The sequence below is a fragment of the Malania oleifera genome, chromosome 10 (assembly GCF_029873635.1).
Source record: "Malania oleifera isolate guangnan ecotype guangnan chromosome 10, ASM2987363v1, whole genome shotgun sequence".
NCBI lineage: Eukaryota > Viridiplantae > Streptophyta > Magnoliopsida > Santalales > Ximeniaceae > Malania > Malania oleifera.
The window spans coordinates 20209270-20233938 of NC_080426.1; the positions used below are offsets into that span (position 1 = coordinate 20209270).

The 24669-nt window shown below is 38.3% G+C and overlaps 1 protein-coding gene across 3 annotated transcripts; it reads right to left on the reverse strand.

Annotated features, from left to right (window-relative positions):
* Positions 1–24: 24 nt before the first annotated feature.
* On the reverse strand, positions 25–20503 carry LOC131166385 (uncharacterized). Of its 3 annotated transcripts, none has more exons than XM_058124899.1 (15): positions 20293–20496; positions 19896–20157; positions 14085–14196; positions 13847–13959; positions 13643–13765; positions 13371–13543; positions 13189–13264; positions 12512–12598; positions 11895–11975; positions 11778–11810; positions 11523–11576; positions 11377–11418; positions 653–731; positions 488–558; positions 25–416 (listed from the first exon to the last, which is right to left on the reverse strand). In XM_058124899.1, exons 2-15 carry the CDS (start codon positions 20082–20084, stop codon positions 315–317), a joined length of 1335 nt encoding a protein of 444 aa, XP_057980882.1. In that variant the 5' UTR covers positions 20085–20157; positions 20293–20496; the 3' UTR covers positions 25–314. The 3 variants fall into 3 exon arrangements, with proteins under 3 accessions (XP_057980882.1, XP_057980879.1, XP_057980880.1); XM_058124896.1 differs by having other exon boundaries at positions 19896–20166; XM_058124897.1 differs by having other exon boundaries at positions 19896–20503.
* Between the last annotated feature and the right edge of the window lie 4166 nt (positions 20504–24669).

Here is a 24669-nt window from a genome sequence, read left to right on the forward strand (position 1 = left end):
CCAACAATTAAGGAAGGGGACTTAAAAAATCTCTCCAATAACTTTTTATTATAAAAGCATCCTATGTCATTTGGCCTAAAGAAGGACAACTGTATGCTCAAGATGCATGTACACTCGTATTTACAACATTACATTAAGTGAATCAATGGATGAATGCCAAAGTTTATATGCTACATTTGAGAACATGAAAATAGTATTGCAATTTCATCCAAGTTCACATAAGCCTAAACTCAAAGGCTTGAACTTCATGCTCCCAAATATAGTTACTGTTTAAATTCGTAGTCTCCATGAAGAGGGCCATGCATCATCAGCTGCTATGATAGAAGTGGTGCTTCAATATCTTCATTGATATCCTTTAAGCCTTCCTTAGGGGGCACTTGTGGTTTTAGCAGGCAAGCAAAGCATAAAGAAACCATCTGAGATTATTGAAAAGTTTGAAGTTAAGGATTTGTCATTTGGTAAAGATTGGCAGATAAAGAGGTCTTACCATGCACACAGATGCACATAGAATACTGAAACCTTTGCAGTTGAATGGAGCATCAGTAGATAAGAACCATGCTGCAACAACACCAGGGCAAAACTAGTCAGGAACATAATTCTAAGGTTTGGAGCAATCATGTAATTAAAAGATGATAGTGTAGCCAACACTCACAAGTCAAGGGGCTCATTGCAATCGGCGCTAACAAACCTGCAATTGATTGCACACCAGCAATAAATCCTTGCGCTTTTCCCTGTAATAAGGAAATAGATAGATAATTATGCCATGAAAAATGATTTTTTTTTTTTTGCAGGATGTTACCCCAGTGCATTGTGTGTTAAGCCCATAGAACAGCAGGAAAAATACAAAAATATGCACATATAAATATTATAACAAATACATTAACAAAACCAGCTGTCTGTGTGGGGAAGGGGGGGGAGGGGGATGGGGTGTTAAGCCCATACAACAACAAGAAGAATGCGCGCCGTGCACACGTACATTAACATGACCACATTTAACAAAGCACAACTGAGCAGAAGGATTCATCAGTTCCATACAAATGCAGCTATAAACTTCCAGGCCATTCCCCCTCTCCCCTCCTCTACCCATCCCTCCTACAACCTCCCATTCCACCTATAAAAACCAGGATCCACCCCTCACGGCCACACAAAACCATACCAACTGTGCTAGGGCGACAGAATCCCCATCACCAGCCAAGCTACCTCCCTTAACCCGCCTCTCATTTGTCCACACCACCACTAGAAGCCCCTCCCTGGTTCCAGAACCACCTTCCACCACCTCTCAGGTTCATGACAACAAGTAGACCAAAGCAACACCACCCCCATCTTCCTCCTCCATCTTCAGCAGACGCATGACCAAGCACCACCCTGCTTCATCTTCAACCACCATTATAGCACACCCCCCCCCCCTCTCCCTGCGCAGCGAGGAAGCCTCTCTCTCCCTCTCTCTCTCTCTGTGCCTGCCATTACCAAGGTTGCACCCTCTTCAGTCAGCCCCACTCTTTGTAAGTTCACTCCCTCCCCACCCTTCTATTGCAGAAATGCAGGACCTTCCCCACCCCTAAAAAATCCTTAAATTAAAAAACGAATTTAGAAATTCAGAAAATTTCTAAAATTTACAGGATAATCTTGAAATTTTGGAAACAAAATTTTGAAAATTCAGGTCGTCCCAAAAATGCCAAAGGCCCAGAGGACCCTAAAATACAACAGGGGATTCCAAAGGTGCCGATAGTCCTGCCAAAACGATTTCCAAACTAAAACTCAAAAGTTTAAAAGTTGAAGCCATCCTTGAAGTGTTGGGAAGGACAGGAGATAAAGGATGCCCTGGAAGTGTCAGGCAACCTGCGAAAACTGAACAAATTCTCAGAATTTCCTAAACATAATCTAAAACCTCGAATGTACGAGAAAACAGTAAGATACCCTTTAGGTTAGGTAGGCAGCACTAGAAATGCCAGAAAGGACCATCTGAGCATGAGTAATTCAAGACCAAAAAAATAAAGATGAAAGAATGCCGTTATAAATTGATCCAAAGCACAGAGGTCACCCTTGAAGTGTTAGGGAAGCCTCCTTTAGATGTAATGGCTGTGCTTTGGTAAGTTCTACGATGGTCAGACTTTGGAGGATTATGCAGTGGAAAGCCTCTGACATTGCTAAGGACCAAAAACCCTAACAGGGGATACTGTTAAGTTTGAACCCCGCACCCCCAAAATATGTATATATATATATATAGTTTCTTCTTAGAATAATGTTGTCTCTTTTCCATGTTTTAGTATATGCTTGTTTCTTAAATATTTACTATCTCCCACGCATAGTCATCATGGTAAACTCTAATCAATAAATCCAATGACAGTGTCTCTCTGATGGTGTCACAGTGACGGCCCAAGTGATGCTCCTTAGGTGAGAGGACTGAGGATTTCTATTCATTCAACCAAGAGTGCTCGTAGCATAATAAGACAAATCAATATTTAAAGGGATGGCTAATATATAGATAATTCATGGCTGCATTCTATAATAGTTAATTCAAATACTTCATTTTCTCGCACTTTTAATGAATACAACAGAGCAATAGTGACAGCACCTAGGAAACTCCTGATTGTAGGGATCCTTATTCATCTGACAAGGAGCACTAATTGGCAGATGAGATGAGCCAATATTTAAATACTTGATTAACACCAATCAATTTTGTGTTTAAAAGGAACATAATTGTGTTTTGAGGACCATAAGAAGACAAGGAATTGGTTACCTAGTCTTAACGATCAAACTCAGCCCTTTCATTTTGAATTCTTTAATTCTGAATTTACAGTTATCGCTTTTTTGACCTAGCAACCCTGTCCTTCTCCTTAGTTTCTAAACTAGCAGAATCATTGAACATAAAAAGTGGGAGGCGGGAAGTTGGTTGTTGGTTTTTATGCTGTGCTGGAGCTGGAGACGCGTGAGCTGAGTTGGAGACGGGTGAGCTGAGCTGGAAATGCGTGAGCTGCAAGCTGGAGATGTTATCCGCAGGCCATTTAATTTTGATGACCGTAACATCTCAATTTTGATTTAATGTAATTAATTGTAATTGATTCCAAGCTACCTATAAATAGAGGAGCTGTGGAGAGATGAAAATACATAAAAGAAAAGAGAAGCAGAAAAGAGTGTGAGGAAGAGAGAAGCTGAGAGAATTGTATTTCTTCCTGGCAGTTTTAAGTGAATTGTGGTGTGCTCTGTGGACGTAAGTCGATCTTGACCGAACCACGTAAATTTCTGGTGTCTCAATTTTTTTGGTTGCTCCCAGGGTCCTAACAAGTGGTATCAGAGCCCGATTGGAGCAGAAAGGCCAAATTTGAGTTTTTTCACCAAAATTAGAGCTCTGTCCGGTGGCTCGAAATTGAATTTTGAGGCCACCATCACGTTCACCTCGCCGAGACGAAGCCAACAGTGCAAGCCGGAGCTCGAAAGAAGCTCAGACGGACGCACACGCGCCAACACGCGCTTCGCCGGAGTAGTTCGCCTCATCAACCGCCGATCATGCGCCAATGACCTACCGTCCAACCGCCCACGAGCGCCATGCGTCTTCTTCGCCCGGCTGCCATGACCCGGCGACCCGCTCCAGACCCAGACCAACCCGTCGCCCACTCCAGACCAATCCGCACCCAACCCGGATCTTCAGCCCGTCCACATCAGCGTGCCAGCGATGCACGGAGTCAACGCCACGTCAGCAGTGGGACCCACAGAATTTGTCAGCAAGTGGGCCCCACAGTGCCACGCCAGCAAAGGACCCCACACTGCCACGTCAGCACACTGCCATGTAAGCACCTGCCACATCAGCACTACCATGTCAACACCGTTGACCAAGTTTGACCTAATCTTTGACCAAGCTTTTCGGAGTTATTTTGGGTCCGTTTTTTGAACGACTTAAACCATTTCTAAGGTTTTCGACCGTTCCGGATCCAACCGTGCTATCCATTTGAGCTAATTTCATCTCTAGATCAACAAATCGAGATGTCGAACGAAAAGAGCTCAAAGATTGAAATGTTCAACGACAATAATTTCGGTTTCTGGATGATGCAAATTGAAAATTATTTGTTTGGAAAGGAAATGCACTTACCATTGAAGGGTAAGCCAGCATCTATGAACGAGAACGAGTAGGAGTTGCTTGATCGAAAAGCTCTCGGAGCCATCAAAATGACATTGTCAAAGTCTGTGGCATTCAATATCAAACATATATCATCCACCAAGTCTCTAATTGATGCACTTTCTAATATGTACGAGCAGCCGTCAACCGCTAACAAGGTACATCTTATGAAAAGATTATTTACTATGATCATGTCTGTAGGTGAAATTTTTAGCAGGCATTTGAATAATTTCAACGAGTTATCGGATCAACTCGCCTCAGTCGGGATAACATTTGATAGTGAGATTCGTGCCTTATTGATTCTCAGTCAATTGCCCAAAAGTTCGAATGGTGTTGTTACTGCAATCAGTAGCTCCGCGGGAAAATCAAAGCTTGTATACAATGAGGTCGTCAGCATGATTTTAATGGAAAAAATCAGAATGCAGTCAAATCATGGCTCCACTTCGAGTTCAGCCTTAAACATGAAAAGTCGAGGCAAAGGAAACAAACATGGACGATCAAACAACCGCGGAAAATCTAGGCCCAGGCGGTCTAAATCCAAAAATCCCAGAGGTTCTCAGGACACGGGTTTCTAGGGCACAAAAATTATTGAGTGCTAGAATTGTGGAAAAACTGGTCATTACAAGAACTAGTGCAAAATTCTTAAGAAAGAATATGAGACGAGGGCGAAGATAGAAACAAATATTGCTTCAGAAAATGATGATATGTTGATCTGCTCTATGGAGAGCAAAAAGGAGTCATGAGTGTTAGACTTTGGAGCTTCATCCATGCCACTTGCAGCAAAGATTGCCTAGAGGATTATACATTAGGTAATTTCGGTAAAATATATCTTGGCAATGATCAACCTTGCGACATTGCCGGCAAGGGGACAGTGAAGATCAAAATGAATGGGTCAGTATGGAAACTGAGAGATGTCAGATATATTCCAGACCTAAGGAAGAATTTGATCTCAGTCAGTCAACTGGTAGATGAAGGATATAACACTACTTTCATTGATGATGAATGGAAGATTTCGAAGGGTGCATTGACAATTGCATGAGGTAAGAAAAGTGGTACCCTTTATGTAACTCCTAATGCATGCATGTCTATTACAGTTGCTACAGGAAATGATGATAGCAACATATGGCATCAACGACTCGGACACCTGAGTGAGAAGGGACTCAGGGTGATGCACTCAAAGAGTAAGTTGAGTGATTTACAGTCGATAAAAATTGACACATGTGAGGATTGCATATTTGGGAAACAGAAGAGAGTCAGTTTCTAGACAATCATCAGTAGCCCAAAGAAGGAGAGACTTGAGCTAGTCCATTCAGATGTATGGGGACCAACAACCATTTCGTCCACATGTGGGAAACATTACCTCGTCACATTTATCGATGATCATTCACGGAAGGTATGGGTTTACTTCCTGAAATATAAATCTGATATTTTTGATGCTTTTAAAATTTGAAAAGCAATGATAGAAAACGAAATTGGTTTGAAAATCAAGAAACTAAGAACAAATAACAGTGGTGAGTATGTTGACACCAAGTTCAAGAAATTCTGCTATGAGCATGGCATCAGAATAGAAAGAACTGTATCAGGTACGCTTCAACACAACGGCGTAGCCGAGCGGATAAACAGAACGTTGACGGAAAAAGCCAAAAGCATGCGTATGCAGTCATGCTTGCCAAAGATGTTTTGGGCAAAAGCAGTCAACACAGCAGCTTATTTGATTAACAGGAGTCCATCAGTGCCATTGGATTATAGTCTACCAAAAGAAGTATGGAGCAATAAAGAGGTAAGACTTTCACATTTGAAATTTTTTGGTTGTGTTGCATATGTACATATCAATGATCATGTCAGGAATAAGCTGGATCTAAAATCCCGGAAATGCACTTTCATCGGTTATGGTGGAAATGAATATGGGTATCGCATTTGGGATGATGAAAACAAAAAGGTGATCAGAAGCAGAGATGTGATTTTTGATAAAAAGATGATGTACAAAGATAGACACACAACAGAATCTACAGAGTCTAAAACAACCTTTATAGATGTGGATGATGTTTTAAAAGGTGTAAGGACACGTCAACAGAACACCAAGAATCCTTAGCAGAATACCGAGAATCCTTAGGCAGAAGAACATGTGGAGCAGATTGTTGCACCACCACCTCCTACTCTAGCACCAGAGCTTAGGAAATCTGCACCACCACCTCCTACTCCAACACCAGAGCTTAGGAGATCTTCTCGGCAACATGTACCAAACAGGAGGTATGTGAATCATTTACTTTTTACAAATGGAGGAGAACCTAAACGCTATGTTGAAGCATGTCAGGCAGGAGATTCGAGCAAGTGGGAGCTTGCAATGAAATACGAGATGAAGTCTCTTAACTCTAACAAAACATGGGAACTAACTAAGTTGCCCAATGGTAAGAAGGCTCTTCACAACAAATGGGTGTACAGGATCAAAGAAGAGCATTATGGATCCTAGAGGTATAAAGCTCGGTTAGTAGTCAAAGGTTTCGAACAGAATGAAGGAATTGACTACACTGATATTTTTGCACCAGTTGTCAAGCTGACAACTATCAGATTTGTTTTGAGTATTGTTATCTCAGAGGGTTTACATCTTGAGCAGTTGGACGTGAAGACGGAATTTCATCACGGTGATCTTGATGAGGAAATTTATATGCAACATCCAGAAGGTTTCTTAGCAAAAGGTAAAGAGAATCTTGTATGCAAATTAAAGAAGAGTTTGTATAGTCTCAAACAAGCTCCTAGACAGCGGTACAAGAAATTTGACAGTTGTATGCAGAGGAACAATTTTCAGAAGTGCAATGCCGACCACTGTTGCTACTTCAAAAGGTATCGTACTAGCTATATTATCCTACTGTTATATGTTGATGATATGCTAGTTGCAGGATCAGATATAGAAGAGATCAGAAAATTGAAGCACCAATTATCAGAGGAATTTGATATGAAAGACTTGGGTCCTGCAAAGCAGATTCTTGGGATGCGAATCTATAGAGATAGCCAACAAGGAACGTTGCAGTTATCTCAATCAAAGTACATCAGCCATGTTTTACAGAGGTTTAACATGAGCAGCGCCAATGCTGTAAATACACCATTGGCAGGTCACTTCCGTCTCTCTAAGGATCAGTCTCCCCATACAGATGAAGAAAAAGACTTCATGGCTAAGGTACCATATGCCTCGGCCATTGGAAGTCTAATGTATGCTATGGTTGGTACCAAACCACATATTGGCCAAGCAGTGGGAACTGTCAGCAGATATATGTCAAATCCAGGGAAGACACACTGGGAAGCAGGGAAGTGGATTTTGAGATATCTACGTTGCAATATTGATAAGTGCCTATGTTTCGGCAAAAGTGATTTGAAAAACCAAGGGTTTGTAGATGTTGATTTTGCAGGTGAAATTGATCATCGCAGAAGCACCACCAAGTATATATTCATTGTTGGCACAACAGCTGTTAGTTGGATGTCACAGATACAGAAGATTGTTGTTTTATCCACTATAGAAGTTGAGTATGTAGCAGTGACAGAAGCTAGTAAAGAAATGATTTGGCTTTAGGGTTTGTTAACAGAGCTTGGATTAAAGTAGGAGAGAAATGTTTTGTACAGTGACAGTCAGAGTGCGATAGATCTGGCAAAAAACTCCGCATTTCATTCTAGAACTAAACATATTGGATTGCGTTATCACTTCGTTAGATTTCTGATAGAGGACGATGTGCTGACATTTGAAAAAATCCAAGGTAGCAGAAATCTGGCAGATATGTTAACTAAGGTGGTGACTACAGAGAAGCTAAAATTGTGTTCAACTTCAGTTGGTCTTCATAACTGAAGACATATTTTGAGCACATCATTTATTCATATACTAATACTGGTTGAGAAGGCGTCTCCGTCTCCAAGTGGGAGAGTGTTGTGCTGGAGCTGGAGATGTGTGAGCTGAGTTGGAGACACGTGAGCTGAGTTGGAAACGCGTGAGCTGCAAGCTGGAGATGTTATCCACAGGCCATTTAATTTTGATGAATGTAACCTCTCAATTTTGATTTAATGTAATTAATTGTAATTGATTCCAAGCTACCTATAAATAGAGGAGCAGTGGAGAGATGAAAATACAGAGAAGAAAAGAGAGGTAGAAGAGAGTGTGAGGAAGAGAGAAGCTGAGAGAATTGTATTTCTTTTCGGAAATTTTAAGTGAATTGTGGTGTACTCCGTGGACGTAGGTCGATCTTAACCGAACCACGTAAATTTGTAGTGACTCAATTTTTCTAGTTGCTCACAGGGTCCTAACATTTTAATCAATTTTAAGTGAATTGTGGTGTACTTCGTGGACGTAGGTCGATCTTAACCGAACCACGTAAATTTCTAGTGACTCAATTTTTCTAGTTGCTCACAGGGTCCTAACATTTTAATCCTTACTCCCATAGAGATGAACTTGGTTTGTTCAATTCTTTGTGGCCGGTTGGTCACGTGTTTTGAGTCTAACAAAATAATCTCTCTCCATAAAAGCAAGGGTATTGTGCACAATGTGACAACCTTCCCCTTACCCTCACAAAGCAAGGAGCCTTGTGGCCCAAGGACGCCCTTTATATTTCTATGAGAAAATGGTTTGGGAATAGCAGCGACAAACATCATATTCCTGAGAGCAGAATATCCTCAATCCATTGAAGCATTTGTTAGGTTCTCATTTGGTGGGGTTCTCCTATTTCACTTCGCATTGTACTGCCAAGGAACAGCTTCCTCGCTTTTCTAAAGGATTGTACGCTGTCTCAAACCCAAAATTTCCAATCCTGCTTGGGTATTTTGGTGCCCTTAATTAATTGCTTTAAAATTTGCAATTGACGCAGCGACATTGGCAGCATCTTGTTTCTTTTAAGCCCCTTAGAACTCATTTCCAGAAAATTTTGTTACGTATGAGTTTACCAGGGCTTGGAATTTCTTTCTAAGCTCTTGGCCACTTTTTGTAGAGTGTCCCAACGTTCCTATATGAAAATTCACATCTTTCTTCAGAGGAGCACTATAGCATATCTATAGTGGGTTGTAAAAGCATTGGCTGAATCGCGGAGCTGTGACCAGGGCATTGCAAATTGCATTCATCAGAGTATTAACTTCTCAGACGTCACCCCATCTTTCATCTACTACATTGTTGATACATTTTGCTGCCATCATTTCACAGTTTGGAAGTTTTGGCTCCTTTTTGTAGAAATGAGGAGTCTCTAGTTGTTTGCAACTCATGGATTTCACTTTCCATTTGAATGTAGTGCAATTTTCTATGTTGTGCTGACTGCCCCATCAAGCATTGGGATCGTCTTGCATGGTATACAGTTGTTCGGTTAACAGCATTGGCACTGGAACAACAACTTGACTTTGCACCAGCTACAGGATATGTCATATAGCCTGCATAGGTCTCCATTCCTAATTGCTTCTGCTTTTTGGGGCCCTTGGGACAGAATCAGACTCACTATGGAAGGCTTTGGGGGCAACCCAATTGAAGCCATTGCCTACATGGCATTATGTCTAAACTCAGGGCTATGTTGTTGATAAATTTTGCTGCCGTCTTTTCGTGGTTTAGCAGTTTCCGCTAACATTAGGCTCCTTTTGAAGATAGGAGTCTAGTTGTTTGGCGTCTCTCATGGATTTCGCTTTCCATTTGAATGTAGTGCAATTTTCTATATTGTGCCCGACTGCTCCATCATGGTATTTCACAATGGACATTGGGATCATATTGCATGGTATACAGTGGCTGGAACAACAGAATTGGCACTGGACAACAACTTGACTTTGCACCAGCTGCAAAACACAATTTAACATATGTCACGAAGACTGAATAGGTCTCCTTGCCTGATTGCATCTACCTTCTGGGGTCCTCGTGACTCAAATCAGATCCAACATAGAAGGCTTTTGGGGCAACCCAATTGGAGCCATTGGCTACATGGCATTATGTTCGAAACTCAGGGGCATGCTGTTGACATAAGGGAAAGAAACTGAGTGAACTGTGATGATAGGATTATGACATTTGTTGCTTATTGGAGAACACTTTATGGGTTTCCTGAGATGATTGCCCAACAATGGTTTGAACTTCCTTTCTTTCTTCTTCCTTATGTTGCTTTTCCTAAACCCTTCTGAGTTGGGTTCACTAATTTCCCCCAATTTGGTACTATATATACCCTCTCACCTGAGAGGACCAACTTCGTAAATTTTTTTGCCGTGTTCTCCACCAATCCCTCATAATAACAAAAGTGAGTATTGATGAAAGGAACAACCATTTCTCTATCCAACATTGGGGGTTGCACATCTGCTCCTACACTTTTCCATGGTTCCACCGATGGGAAAACTCCTTCAAACTTTCTATTGGCTTCTTCTCCATAATTTGGAGGGCTAATTGATCAGGCACCATTTCCATGTGTGTGTGCATGCGTAATTTCTGTTTTTTTTTTCTTTTCTGTTATTCTTCTGGAGTTTTAATCTTATGTTTGGTTCGTCTCCTATTTTTTTTTTTTTGTTTTCTTCTTTTTCTGATTTTATATGTTTTTTTTCCTTGTTTTCTGTTTTTCTTTTTTCTGTGTTTCCGTTTTAAAGAATTTTCTAAGGTTTTTTTTTTTGAAAAATAATTTTTTCCGTTTTCATCAAAGTAGTATTAGTAGTGTCAGGATCAAGCGCTACCGGTTCTTCTAAAACCAATTGGTGGTAGAAAGGGCGCAACATTTTCCTTTAAACAGCAGCGCAGAGCCCCGCACTTAGCGTCGGGTGGACATGAGGGGCTGCACCAATTCTAAGCAGGGGTGCCGACGGGCTGGCACGCCAAGCACTGTCGAGATGGGGCCCACTGCTACGATCCCTCGCAACAAGGTTGACTGCTGACTTTCCATAAAGCCAACAAGTAGTTATAATAATAGTAGTAGTAGCAAAAATTCGTAATAATAAAAAAATAAAAAAAGGGAGGTGGGGGGGTGGGTTAATTTTGCCAAATTTGGGTATCTAGTTGATTAAACCTAGGTGATTAAACTCAACAGACAGAAGTTCAAGCATACACTATCAAGTTTTAGAAACACCCTCAGGACTCTTATTCATGGTCACAGTCCTGGTTGAACGAATAAGAGTCCTCTCAACCGAGTTGATTAAACTTGAGGACTAATATCATGCATACACTATCAAACTTTAGAAACGCCCAGAGGAAGGAAATTCATAAATTACAGAGAGAAATTTCAGAACCCTACTTGTCAACTGGAGCTACTAACAAAAGGATAACAGATGCAATTACAAACCTGATTAATAGAGCTCGAAGCTTTTGAAATGATAGCATAAGTCTGTCATAGAAGAAATCAATTAGAAAAAGAGAGAAGAAAAATTCATTATCGCTATTCAACTGTTGGGAGGAATAAAAACAAGGATTCAACAGAATACTACTCACAGAAGGTTTCACAAGAACAAAGATGACTCCAAATGATGCGCTTAGGTATGGCACCTGCATTTTGTACATGACTAAAATTAACTTTAATTCTTAACTATAAAGGTAAATTAGTTTTTTAAAATAAAACGTAATAAAAAAACCATTAAAGTACATCATAAACCTTGCTCACAAGTCACAACTCACAAGTGTCACAATCTCTCTTGCTTTCTTTTTTTAAACATTCATATAACCATCTCGTATATAAAAAACACATACCCAAGATGCCCAGGCCAAGCCATAGAAAAAAGCCTGTACAGAAAAGCATTGGTCAATGATTATAATTTTAGTGGATGAATACTCAGTAATTAAAATGTATTACTCAAGGCAACTTACGTAAGCTATTGATGAAAGTAAGGCAGCACACAGAATCACTTTTTCTCCAACTAATGGATTGATTAGTGGAAGCACCAACATCTAGAAAAGCACAAAAATACACATTACAGATATAACTTAAACTCTCTTAACCACAGTTATAATTTCAGTACATAACACACATGGTTTTGAACCAGAACAATTTTCATGAGAACTGTTGTGCACAGTTCTCTCAACTTCTAAAACCACATAGAGGATGCCTTTGTTTTTAACATCTATTTTCTGTTCTTTGAAGTGCGAAGAAAGCTTTTGCCACAAATATAAATTAAAAATCAGACCACACATATCAGAATATCAAACGAAGTTGAATTAAAACATCCTTACAAAAAAAAATTAAACTAAACATGTGAAACAATCGAAACAGATTAAGTTCCTACCTATTTTTTCTTCCAACTTCACAGTGACAAAATGTCAGTGACGAGAAAAATAAAAGATAAACAACATACATTCATGAAACCTTTGTTGTGCTTATGTGGTTTCTCTTCATTAAAGTGAACTTAGTCTGAGACAATCATTCATTCTTCAGTAAAGATCCACGAGGTCCCCTACAGGAAAAGAAGAGCTCCAGAATTAAATACCTGAGAAACAATTGAGCCTATTCCCACCATCATCCGAATTTCTGATAACTGATTTTTAGTGAAACCAAAAACTGCCTTCAGATAATACTGCAAGGGAATTTTGTCCATGCGTCAAGTTATTAGATTAAATATGTGAAATATTTTTGTTCAATCACGCATATCACTTCACAACTATCATGTGAACAGATTGAATTAGTACGCTATGGAACTCAAAGTTGCAAGACCATCTGGACTTTTGGCATTGACAGGTGTCACCGTTAAGTAGTGTACATACACTAACAATAATACTATGGCCATGTCCTAATGCGCATTTTCATTTTAAAAATAAATTCAAGGAGAGCTTCCCACCCAAACAGGCCTTGGGGGCGAAACTGCAAAAGGACCAATTGCTTCTCAAAAGAGAAGACATGGAACAAGCATTTTATTTTTAGGATCTTTAAAAAAAAAAATTCTCCACAGTTGACAAGTTTTCCAAAGATAAAATGGGTTTAGGATAAAATTTATTCTCAGAAAGCATAAATGGCACCAAACTGTCAATGGAAAAACAAACAATTTCCTACATGAATTCTTCTTTTTAAGCACCCCAGTTTGCAAGAACTGTCAAAATCAGTTGCCTATGTTAATGATGCTTATAAGGAAAACAAGTTTTGGCTTTTTCAGATTAACAGGTAACATACCAGTAAGACATTGCCGATGGCGGACATTCCCAACTTGTAGAAGAACAAAACAAAAGCAACGTCTCTAAGTGCTAGACTGGAGAATAAGGCAGAGCATTTTGGCCAAACACATATAAACACACATTTTTAATTGAATCAAGTATATGAAAGATTCAGAGAAGATGTGCTTTTAATAAATGTACCTGCTAAAAACTATAGTTGCAGCATATCTCATGGTGTTGTAACGCTCCTTGGAAACCTTAACAAACTTATTTAGGCAAGGTGTATCTTGCTCCTGCTTTGGAGCTGGTTGAACTGTCTCGACCAGAAACAGCTTAACGTAAACAGGACAAAAGATCAAGAGGGCTACTGAAACCTGAAACAAAAGGCCCCTTCAGTAGAATTATTTTTTGTTAAAAAAAAAATCAACAGAATACAAATTACATAAGAGAATGATCATAAAACTACGACATGCCTTGAAAATGTAGCTTTCAGGAAGAAAGCGAGCAAGCACATTTCCTATGCCATGTGAAGCAGAAAAAAGGCCTGTGATCCAACTAAATGCTGCAGCTCTCTTGTTCTCCTCAACAACATCTGCCTACTAGAGGAAGAGAATATATGAAGCCTAATAAACCCCAGTACTAATTCTTATTCGGCAAAATACAGGAACAACACTTACTGCATAGGCAACAGCAATGCAGAAAATACTTCCCTGGTTTAAAATATATGCAATTGTACGGAGCACATAGTAAGCATACACAAATTCCTTTGTCTGCCTGAAAGCAAGTAGAGCTAAAACAAGGAAATTGGTGATCAGAACATAAAGAATCTAGTGATTTGTTTTACAGAGAATCTCCTCAAAATTCAGTAGCATAGAGTAGCTATACAGTATGAAAAATAATCACTTTAAAACATACCAAAAGGGAATATAGTCGTGGATAGGATAAGGAGGAGCATCGGTTTACGCCCACGCTCATCTGCAAGCTGACCTAGGAGCGGAAGCACCACCATGTTGAAAACTCCAACAACCTACATGCGAGAGTGTTCATCAAACCTTGATAGGAAAGAATCAGAAATATGCAAGCGAATTATTGAACATAGTGTATAGTTTTAGTCCTACATCGGAATGTTAGGATAACCTCACTCTCTTGTATAGCTATATATATACATTTCAAAGTTGTAAGCAAAACACACCAAGTGATATTCACTTTCTCTTATATAGTTCTCTCTCTTTTACTTCTTTCTTGGTAAGGTTGGGTTCCTTGTTTAAGGTTCGGGTTCTCAATTGAGCCGTATGCTTTGCACTCACTGTGTATGTAGAGCTTGTGCATCAGAAAGCTTTATTGATAGTAGGTTGAGTCGTATGCTCTGTACTTGCCACTTTTAGTGGATCTTGTACATTAGAAAACTCAGTCTACTATTTTCCCGGTGCCTTCTGACGGCTTTTCCGGCGAATTTTCGTCGACTTTCCCACCGAGCATTGACTTTCCCGACAGCTTTCTGTTGAATTTTCCAGCGACCGGCAACTTTTTCGACAGCTTTTCCATCGGCTTTCCAACGAATTTCTCGTCGTACAGTGTCTTTCTGTCGAAATTTCTGACAACCGGCAACTTTCCGACAGCTTCCCGACTTATTTTCATCTACTTTCCTGCCTTTCGTCGACTTTACCGGCAGCCGGTGGCTTTCCGGCAGCTTTCCGACGACTTTTACAGTACCTTTCCGGAAGCTTTTCCAACAACTTGCTTTGCTGTGTTGATACTTTTGCAGCCTATTTCTCTTCTTTACAATGGCTACTAAGGATGAAGATATTCCTACCAAGGATAGTACATCCACCTCTTCGTCTCTGAACCTTCCATGCCCTGACTTATCTTTGGCTCAGACTGCTCTTGATTTTCTTGGCTATAAAAATTTTTCAGTGTAAGAAAGTAGACGTGAAGTGTGTTGAGAAATTTCTTCATTCTTCGGAGTCGAGAACTCTGATTTTCTCGAAGATGAAGAAAAATTTTCTGGAATTTTAGTTTCAGAGCATTTATAGATTTCTTTTTTTTTTTTTTTCTGCTATTGTGCTTCTCATCAATGGAGTCTTTTACATCGTCTTCTCTGTTCAATGCCTTTGAGGATCCTACCAGTCCTTACTTCTTGCATCACGACGACAATCCTGGTACGATTCTCGTCTCTCAACTTCTTTGTGGAGAAAACTATAACAATTGGAGTCATTCTATGTTAATGGCACTCAATACAAAGAATAAGACTGCATTTGTTGATGGAACTCTTCTCAAACGTGATTCCTCAGATCCACTTTATTCTTCGTGGACTCGTTGTAATAACCTAGTTCTCTCTTGGCTGCTTAATTCTGTTTCAAAAGAAATTTCCACAAGTATCATCTTTATTGATATTGCTGAAGAGGTTTGGAGTGATCTGAAGGAACATTTCTCTCAAGGAAAAGGACCTCGAATTTTTCAATTGCAAAAATCGTCAGCTTCCTTAGCTCAAGATCAGATGTGCATAAGCCATTATTTTACTCATCTCAAAGGTTTATGGAGTGAATTAACCAATTACCGATCCCTACCAAGCCCTACCAAGCTATTCTTGTGGTGCCTTAAGGAATTTAGTTGATTATCAGCAGCAGGAATATGTGATTAAGTTTTTAATGGGTCTCAATAAGTCTTATTCACCTATCTGTGGCCAAATCTTATTAATGGATCCTCTACCTCCTATTAATAAGGGTTTTTCTTTGATTCTTCAAGAAAAGCATCAACGAGGTATTTCCACCTCTATTTTCATACCTAAAGCTGCTGCATTAGCCAGCCATTCTACTAATGTTAAACAATTTGGTAAGGCTAGAGAGAAACCAATTTGTAGCTATTGTAAAAATATTGGTCATACAAAAGATAAATGCTATTGTCTTCATGGATTTCCACCTGGATTTCAAGTTCACAAAGCCTAAGTCAGCTTTTGCATCTATCAATCAAGCTACTGCTATTTCTTCACAAGAGGACCTCAGTGAAGTTCCTAAGATACCTATTACACAAGAGCAGCATCAGCAACTGATTTCTTTACTAAATTCCAATTCTTCAAAAGACAAACTCGAAAAACACTTTTTCTCACACTGCTGCCAACATGACAGGTGATCTTTCTCATTTAATTTTTTCACCTCATCATTCAAATTTTTTTTCATTCTCAGCAAGTTTATCTCATCCATCTTCAAATCATGTTTCCTGAATCTTAGATACAGGTGCAACTGACCATATGTTCAATTCCACTTCATATTTTTCTTCTTTCACTCTTGTATCAAATACACATGTTCATCTTCCCAATGGTTTCAAGGTTAATGTCACTCATATTGGCACCATAGCTCTAACCGATTCATTAATCCTCACCAATGTTCTTTGTATTCCATCATTTACTTTTAATCTCATTTCCATCAGTAAACTAACTTCCTCGCTCAATTGTTGTGTTCTTTTCTTGGCTCAACACTGTTTTGTTCAGGTCCTGCAAACTTGGAAGACGTTTGGATGGGGTAAACTGTAGAATGGCCTATATTACATGGCATCCAGGTCACAATGTACTGCTTCACCTTCACCTTCTATTGCTTCCTTTGTTTCATCTACTACAGAATTTTCTTCTTTTGATGTATGGCATTATCGTTTAGGACATGTACCAACTTCCAAGCTGCTTGTTTTACATAATTCTTGTCTTTCCATTTCTATTTCATCACATACTCATTGTGATATCTGTCATTTTGCTAAAAAACAACGTTTACCTTTTTCACTAAGTGAGTCTTTTAGTTCCTCTATTTTTGAGATAGTTCATTGTGATATTGGGACCCTTCTCCATTGCTACTATGGAAGGTTTTAGGCTTTTTTTTTACCATTGTAGATGATTTCAGTCGTTGTACTTGGGTTTATCTCATGAAAAATAAAGCTGATACTCGTTTGCTTCTGAAGAATTTTTTTGCTCTTGTTTATACTCAATTCAATGCCACTATCAAAATCTTACGATCTAATAATGGTCAAGAATTTAAAATGCCTGATTTTTATAGTTCTCTTGGCGTCATTCATCAACGTAGTTGCTCTTATACACCGCAACAAAATGGCATTGTTGAGCGTAAACACAAGCACTTGTTACAAGTTGCTCGAGCCCTTCATTTTCAGGCACATTTACCATTAACATTTTGGGGGGATTGTGTTCTAACAGCCACATATTTAATAAATAGAACCCGCACTCCCTTCTTTCAAATAGAAGTCCATATCAAGTTTCGTTTTCCAAATTACCTTCATACAATCATTTGCGTGTCTTTGGTTGTCTTTCCTATGCTACCATCACTTCCCCAAACACAAGTTCGACTCAAGAGCTCGTAAGTGTCTTTTTCTTGGTTATCCCTATGGCATCAAAGGTTATAAGCTACTTGATCTTCAATCTCATACTTTTTTTATTTCTCATGATGTTATTTTTTATGAGTCCATTTTTCCATATAAAGCTACTTCCCCTTCTTCTTCTCCTCCTCCTACCAATGATAATAGTCTAGTTCTAGTTCTCCCTCTTTCTTTTTCAGATTCTCTTTCCACTTCTCTACCCCCTTCTCCTTCTTCATCTCCTATAATTCCTACCTCTACATCTTCCATTTCTCCTTCTTCTCCATCCCCTTCTCCTGCACCTATTTCTCCTATTGTTCGCAGGTCAACTCGGGTTAGACATCCTCCATCTTATCTCAGCAGTATCATTGTGACTTACCACTTAATTCTCATCCCCATTTGGTCTCTTTCATGTCTGCAACCTCTACACATTTAGGTACTCCTTTTTCTTTATCTCATGTTCTTTCATATGATCATTTATCTCTACCTCATCGTGCATTTACTATTTCTGCTTCATCATCTTCTGAACCCAAATTTTACCACCAAGCTGTCCAATATCCTCATTGGAGGGAAGCCATGTCTGCCAAGTTATCCGCTCTTGAGGCAAATAATACTTGGGTTCTCACTGATTAACCTCCTAACAAACACCCTATTGGCTGCAAATGGGTGTTTAGAATTAAATATCAGGCAGATGGCACGATTGAAAGGTACAAAGCCCGACTTGTGGCTAAAGGTTACACTCAAATTGAAGGTTTGGACTATTTAGATACCTTTTCTCCTGTTGCTAAACTCACTACCATTCGATGTCTTCTTGCCCTTGCCTCTATTCATCATTGGCATTTACATCAACTTGATGTCAATAATGCTTTTTTACATGGCGATATTTTTTAGGAGGTTTACATGGTGCTGCCTCCTGGTTATGGCAGCAAGGGGGAGACACGTGTTTGCAAATTACAAAAATCCATTTATGGCTTGAAGCAAGCTTCAAGACAATGGTTCAATAAACTGTCCAGTTTTCTTCTTGAAAGTGGTTTTGTTCAGTCCAAGAACTGGTGGCACCTTCCTAGCACTATTAGTGTATGTTGATGATGTAATAGTGGCTAGCAATAATCCTCAGCAAGTGACATAAATAAAGGAGGTGCTACACAATAAAATCAGAATTAAAGACCTTGGTTTTTTTGAAATATTTTCAGGGTTTTGAAGTGGCTAGATCAGCCAAGGGAATTTCTATTTGCCAAAGACATTATGCTTTAGATATTCTAAATGATACTGGTTATCTTGGTGCAAAACCAGTCAAACTTCTAATGATTTCCAATCTAAAGCTTAGACAATCGGATTCAGCTTTTCTTGATGATTCAACAAGCTACAGGAGATTGATAGGGAGGCTACTGTATCTTACTATGACAAGACCAGATTTCTGTTACTCAATTCAAGTCTTGAGTCAGTTTGTGGACAAACCGACACAAAGCCATATGGATGCAGCTTATCAGGTTCGAAAATACATCAAAGGGACACCAGGTCAAAGGATCTTCTTTCCTTCTTATTCATCATTACATTTGAAGGCATATAGTGATTCAGATTGGGCATCTTGCCCTGACACAGATGTTCAGTCACTGGATATTGTGTTTTCCTTGGTGATTCTTTGATTTCCATGAAATCAAAGAAACAAACAACTATTTCCAGGTCATCGGCGGAGGCCAAGTATAGGGCACTTGCATCTACAAGTTGTGAACTTGTATGGTTGATATCCTTGTAGAAAGATTTTGGTATTCATCATAAACAAGCAGCTTTATTATTCTGTGATAGTCAGGCAACCTTGCACATAGCAGCAAATCCAGTATTTTATGAGAGAACGAAACATAGAGAAATTGATTGTCACTTGGTGAGAGAAAAAATTCAGTTGGGGATCCTTAGAACACTACATGTCTCATCAAAGCATCAAGTGGCAGACATTTTGACAAAGGCTCTTGGAGTTGATCAGTTTACTTATCTTCTTTCCAAGATGGGAGTGCATAATATATACTCTCCATCCTGAGGGGGAGCGTTAGAAATAAAGTAGGCTTTGTTTGTAAATAATTAAAAAGTGAGGGATATAATTGAAATTTAATTTTTTCATTTCATGTACTAGTATAAATACTGATGTACAGTACATTCACTTCATTTTTTCGATCATTCTGGAATATAGAAGAGTTTCTTCAATTTTCTTTGTTTACAAAATTTCTCAAAATTGGGGGGAAAACAGATCAAGAAATAAAAACCCAGTCGCGCAAATCAATAGAACTGCACTGAAAGTTGAAACAGAGATGTACTCAAGCACTGCAACAGAACCCTGAAATGAAAAAATAAGAGACAGAGAGAGAGAGAGTTAAGCACCGTTTGTTCTAGGCCGTTAAGATAGATGGCTTCGGAGCAGGTGGAGCCACCGGGACAAAGAGCTCTGGTGATTACGTCCACCAGCACGGCGACAGTCATCTCTTCAGCCACCCAGTGGACGGTGAGAGGCAACAGCAGGTGCACCATAGGCCTCAGCGCCTTCAGCCCACTTTTCCACTCCGTACCCATCAAATTAATCTCGGCTTTCAGCACTCCTCTGCTCAATTAACTGAAACTACCGACTGTCTACAAAACCCACACTCTCTTGACTCTTCCGCACAGGAGTAACGTATATGCAAAAGACAAATTTCAGTGCAGAGAAATGAATTGAAACGCAACAAGATAAGCGAGAAATTAACGGGGGGAAGGAGGAGGAAGACGCGGGCTGCAGGCTTGCCTGGGTCGGGTTCGAACTGGAGTGAGTAATTATAGCATAGAGGCCAGTGGAGGAGGAGTTCGTGATGAAGGCTTGTGGTGGCCATGGTCATGGCGTGGTGGCCATGATGGCGTTAGTGATTCAAGTGGTGCAGGGGTGGCCCCAGTGCCGTTTCGACAGTGACGACAACTCTGTTTTTGCAGCTAAGCTCACCACCTTAGCTTCAGCCCGGGCACGAAAACCCCAAACCCCCCCCCCCCCCCCCCCTAAAAATAAACTTCCATAAAGAGGCCTTCAACTTTAAATTATACAGTCGTTTATTTTTCTTTTATTTTTTCCTAATTTTTAGTCATAATAAAAAAAAAAATTTTTTATAATATCTAATAGAGAAAAAAAAACATAAGAGCTCTTTATTTTTATTTTTTTATAAAATCATTTATCCAAATTGATCCTAAGAATATTTTATTCTTAAGGGCGAACATATGTTAATTCTCCTACCATTTTAATAACCCAATCTTTTATTATTTTATTATTTTATTACTTTTACACTTGTTCTTAAAATAACAATCCAATAAACTAGAGTTTAGGGCGCCGCCATATCCATATCAACAATCTAAGATGAAAGTTTTAATTATATCAAAAAATTTGAGATGCAAAAATTGATGAAGTGTTTTCCCTTTGTTTGGCTAAGATTTAGCTAATCCAAAAAAGAAATATTTTTTAATCCTTTTATCATTATCATGCCCACTCAACAAAAATATAGGGGTGGTAGTGATTGCAGTATGATAAGAAGGTTTTTGTCCTTTTTAAACAATATTTAATTAATTCAAAATTAAAAATAATCTATCTCTAATTTTAATGGTTCAAATATTTTATTCCAAATATGAAGTAGGCTGTAGGTTTATTTACAAAAACATTTTTATAAATTTTTTTTAAGGTGAAAAAGATAAAAAAAGATGAGATTTCTCCGTTTTTATAAGTAATAGTGAAACTAAGATTCATTATCACTCATCACAATGACTTGTGTTGTTACAAAAAATCGAACGGCTTTTGTAGATCATCCTTCGACTGTAACCATTTGAAATGATCACTCTAATGTCTAAGTTAGAAACTATGAAAGGCTCTAGGCTGCAGCATTAAATGTGAATGAGTGAGAATCATATTTATCTCTCCCTGTGACCCCCTTTTCATAATAGTGAAAATTAACATTTTCCTAACTTGGCATTCATGAGGTACCATTATGCTTTTAGGGGATTACGAGCAACTTATGAGTTGTAAGTAACTTGTGCAAGTAACAAGTAACTTACGGACTATTATTTAAGTCATCAATTGTTGCTTTCATATAACGCTAGGAATTATTAATAATTTAGTGGGAGTTACGCGAGGCGTCCAACGTTATTCAAAGCTGACCTTACAACTACCTGCCTCCATAGATATATTTGCAAATATGAGCATACTAATTTTGGCTGTGTAAACTTGTATCTTAATTTTTTTCGTAATTTTAAATTATAAAAGGAGATATAGGCAATTTAGCGTTATCAATGTATTGAAATAAAAAATTTATTTGAAAATATCTTAATTTTATATTTGAAAGAGGCATTAAATTTAGATTTGTGTGAATTTAAATAAAATATAATATAAATTTATAATAAATTTTATTAAATTTTAAAATCAAAGTATAAAATCTAAATTTTCAAACCTAACTGAAAAATAAATATAAAATAATGCTATTTATTACAAGCCACATATCAATTATTTTTTAAAATATAAACTTTAAATGAGTCCAAATGACCATGTCCCCAACCACCAAACCATCTCCTCCCAAACCGTCCAATTAAAACTGACCCCTACATTCCCTCTGACATCTTCATTCCCTCAATTGAATTGACCCTTCAATAAGCCTCACAATAATTATTATATGTTTGTTATAAGAATATTGTCTGTGTCCATGAATATAGTATATGCCATAAAATTTAATAAAAATATTTAAATTGTTTTAAAAATACTATTCTATCCTCTATTTTGATAATTTGAATTTTAAATTTATGGACAAAATGATCTTTTTACTAATGTCGTAAGTCAACCGTTAACTGGATTTGAAAAAATAAATTTTACATTTGATAAAATAACAATTTTATCATTTTTATTTAGCTATGATGAGATAACTTAAGAAAATAATATTAATTTAATAAATTAAGTTAAAAAATTATTTAGTCTAGTTGAATGTGTTTTGAAAATTGAACTTGTAAATAAATTAAACACCCAATTCTCAATTTTACTAGTTTAATTGGTCCGACTGGTTCCTATCAACTTTTTTTTTTTTTTTAACCAAAGGAGAGCGGCACCTCCAATTATTGGTTCCAATCAACTAGTTGACATAAGTATTATCATAATTGAATTATTATTTCAATTACCAGATTCTTTTACTAATACCAAAGTGACATATTAAAATTTCATATACATGCTGCAAATATTCCAGCATGTATTGATGTCCTTGAAGGACAACAACCGACAAATGAACCTAAACCGCAAGTTAAGCATGGAAGACACATTTGTGCAAAAGATAAAACTCTCATAAGGAGAAAATTGAAATCTGTAAACACTCCAGAAGAGGTTACAGAGGTTGATAATCCATTCAATATTCATAAACTCGTTTCTCCTAAAAATGAAATCCCTATTATGAAACCTCCTGAAAAGGAACCTCTTGAAAAGGAGTCTCCTGAAGAGAAAATTCCTAAAGAGACATGTAGCGACCTGCTTAATTAACTGATTTTTTTTTTTAAACACTGTAACAATTAATATACTTTGATACCACAATATTAACCTAAGCAGTGAGAAGCAGAATCATATAAACATAACCATAACTATTATATACAATATAGAACCAATATCACTCAATACCAGAGTACTACATGTTTTCCCCATATACACATATATCTGAATTTTCCAAAATACCCTCAACTAGCTAGGGTAATACAAAAATCCTCTTAAAATATACTCACTTTGCTAACAAGGCACTACAGACGCCCCTCTATTTGCGAGTCTGATCTGCTCGCCTACCTGAATCACCTGAAAAATGTTTCAATACTGGAATGAGCCAACGCTCAGTAAGAAGAAATATGTTATTACTAGTGTGTGGCAAATGAGCTAACAATATTATGCAAAACCTGATTTCATATAAATATGTATAACAGGAGATGTTAAGTACAGTATAAGTAAGAAAATGCATCCCTTTTTCCATGTTGCTTAACATAACAGTGTTGTAGGTTATAATTCAAAATACTTCTAGTGTACATAAGTTGGGTCCCTGAATCTGTAAATTCATATATATGTAATAGTAACTAAAATTGTTCCCTGTGGCTATCTGTGTCATGACATGCCCCCTCATGACAAGGTTGTGCGGCCCGTAGGCTGGATTTACCCTGACTGGCCAACCAGGAATAAATCACTGTACTCCGTCAGTCGACCTGCCCACCTCAACCCATATCTGGATGGGGAGCCTAACCTCTTCAAGGGCCTAGGTGGTCGACTTTACCACGTATATATGAATAGGTGGTTGCACTCATAAAGTAACATAGTATCTGTAGCAACGATACCGTGCTCTGTAGCTGCAAGTCCAACAGGGTCTGATATCATATAATATATTTCTATACATAACTAACTGATTTACCATGATTCTGAAGTACTGAAATAATCATAATGCTGCATAACGTACTAAAATCTGAATAATCATAACATGGAACTGCATATTCGTAATACTGGAATTCGTATAATCATGGTACTGAGATTCATAAAATCATGGTACTGAAATATAGTAAAATCATGGTACTGAAATCCATAAAATCATGATACTGAAGTTCGTATAACCAGAATACTGAAATTCATAAAATCAGGAAACTAAATTCATAAAACATATCCCTATACCATATACATATTCACAAGTCACACCATACTAAATACATAATTTTCGTAATTAAATAAACTGTATCATATTTTATGAAATGTCTAGCGTAGTATATTTCCCTTACCTTAACTTTGAAAAGCTCCTAGGGAATACAAGTCTAACACCCGTAGGGTCTTCTACAAAACACCCTGAAACTAACATATGTCAGAACATAACATCAGTATTTTTCCGCCTATATCATTTCTCATAACTGCCAGGAAGTCAAAAACTGGATAAAAGACGTTACCCTGAATTTGGGATGAATTCCAACTCTGTTTTCCCAACGATCCGCTCTGGCAGATTCGCAGAGAATTCCGCCAGGAGCGCCGTGGTAGCTTCGGATCATTGATCCGGTGACTGGTGGGGCCAAAATCGAAGAGAGAAGGGAGAGGGAGTCATAGGAGAGAGAGAGAGGGGCGATAGAAATGATAAATATCCCGGGTTTCCACTATTTA

Excerpts from the sequence above, each read along its gene's own strand:
- LOC131166385 (XM_058124897.1), bottom strand. The coding sequence starts at position 20,084 with ATGGGTACGGAGTGGAAAAGTGGGCTGAAGGCGCTGAGGCCTATGGTG. Across the intron at positions 13,960-14,084 it reads CACGACTATATTCCCTTTTG|CTCTACTTGCTTTCAGGCAG; the intron begins GTATGTTTTAAA and ends TCCTTGTTTTAG. Across the intron at positions 13,544-13,642 it reads CTGAAAGCTACATTTTCAAG|GTTTCAGTAGCCCTCTTGAT; the intron begins GCATGTCGTAGT and ends CTTTTGTTTCAG.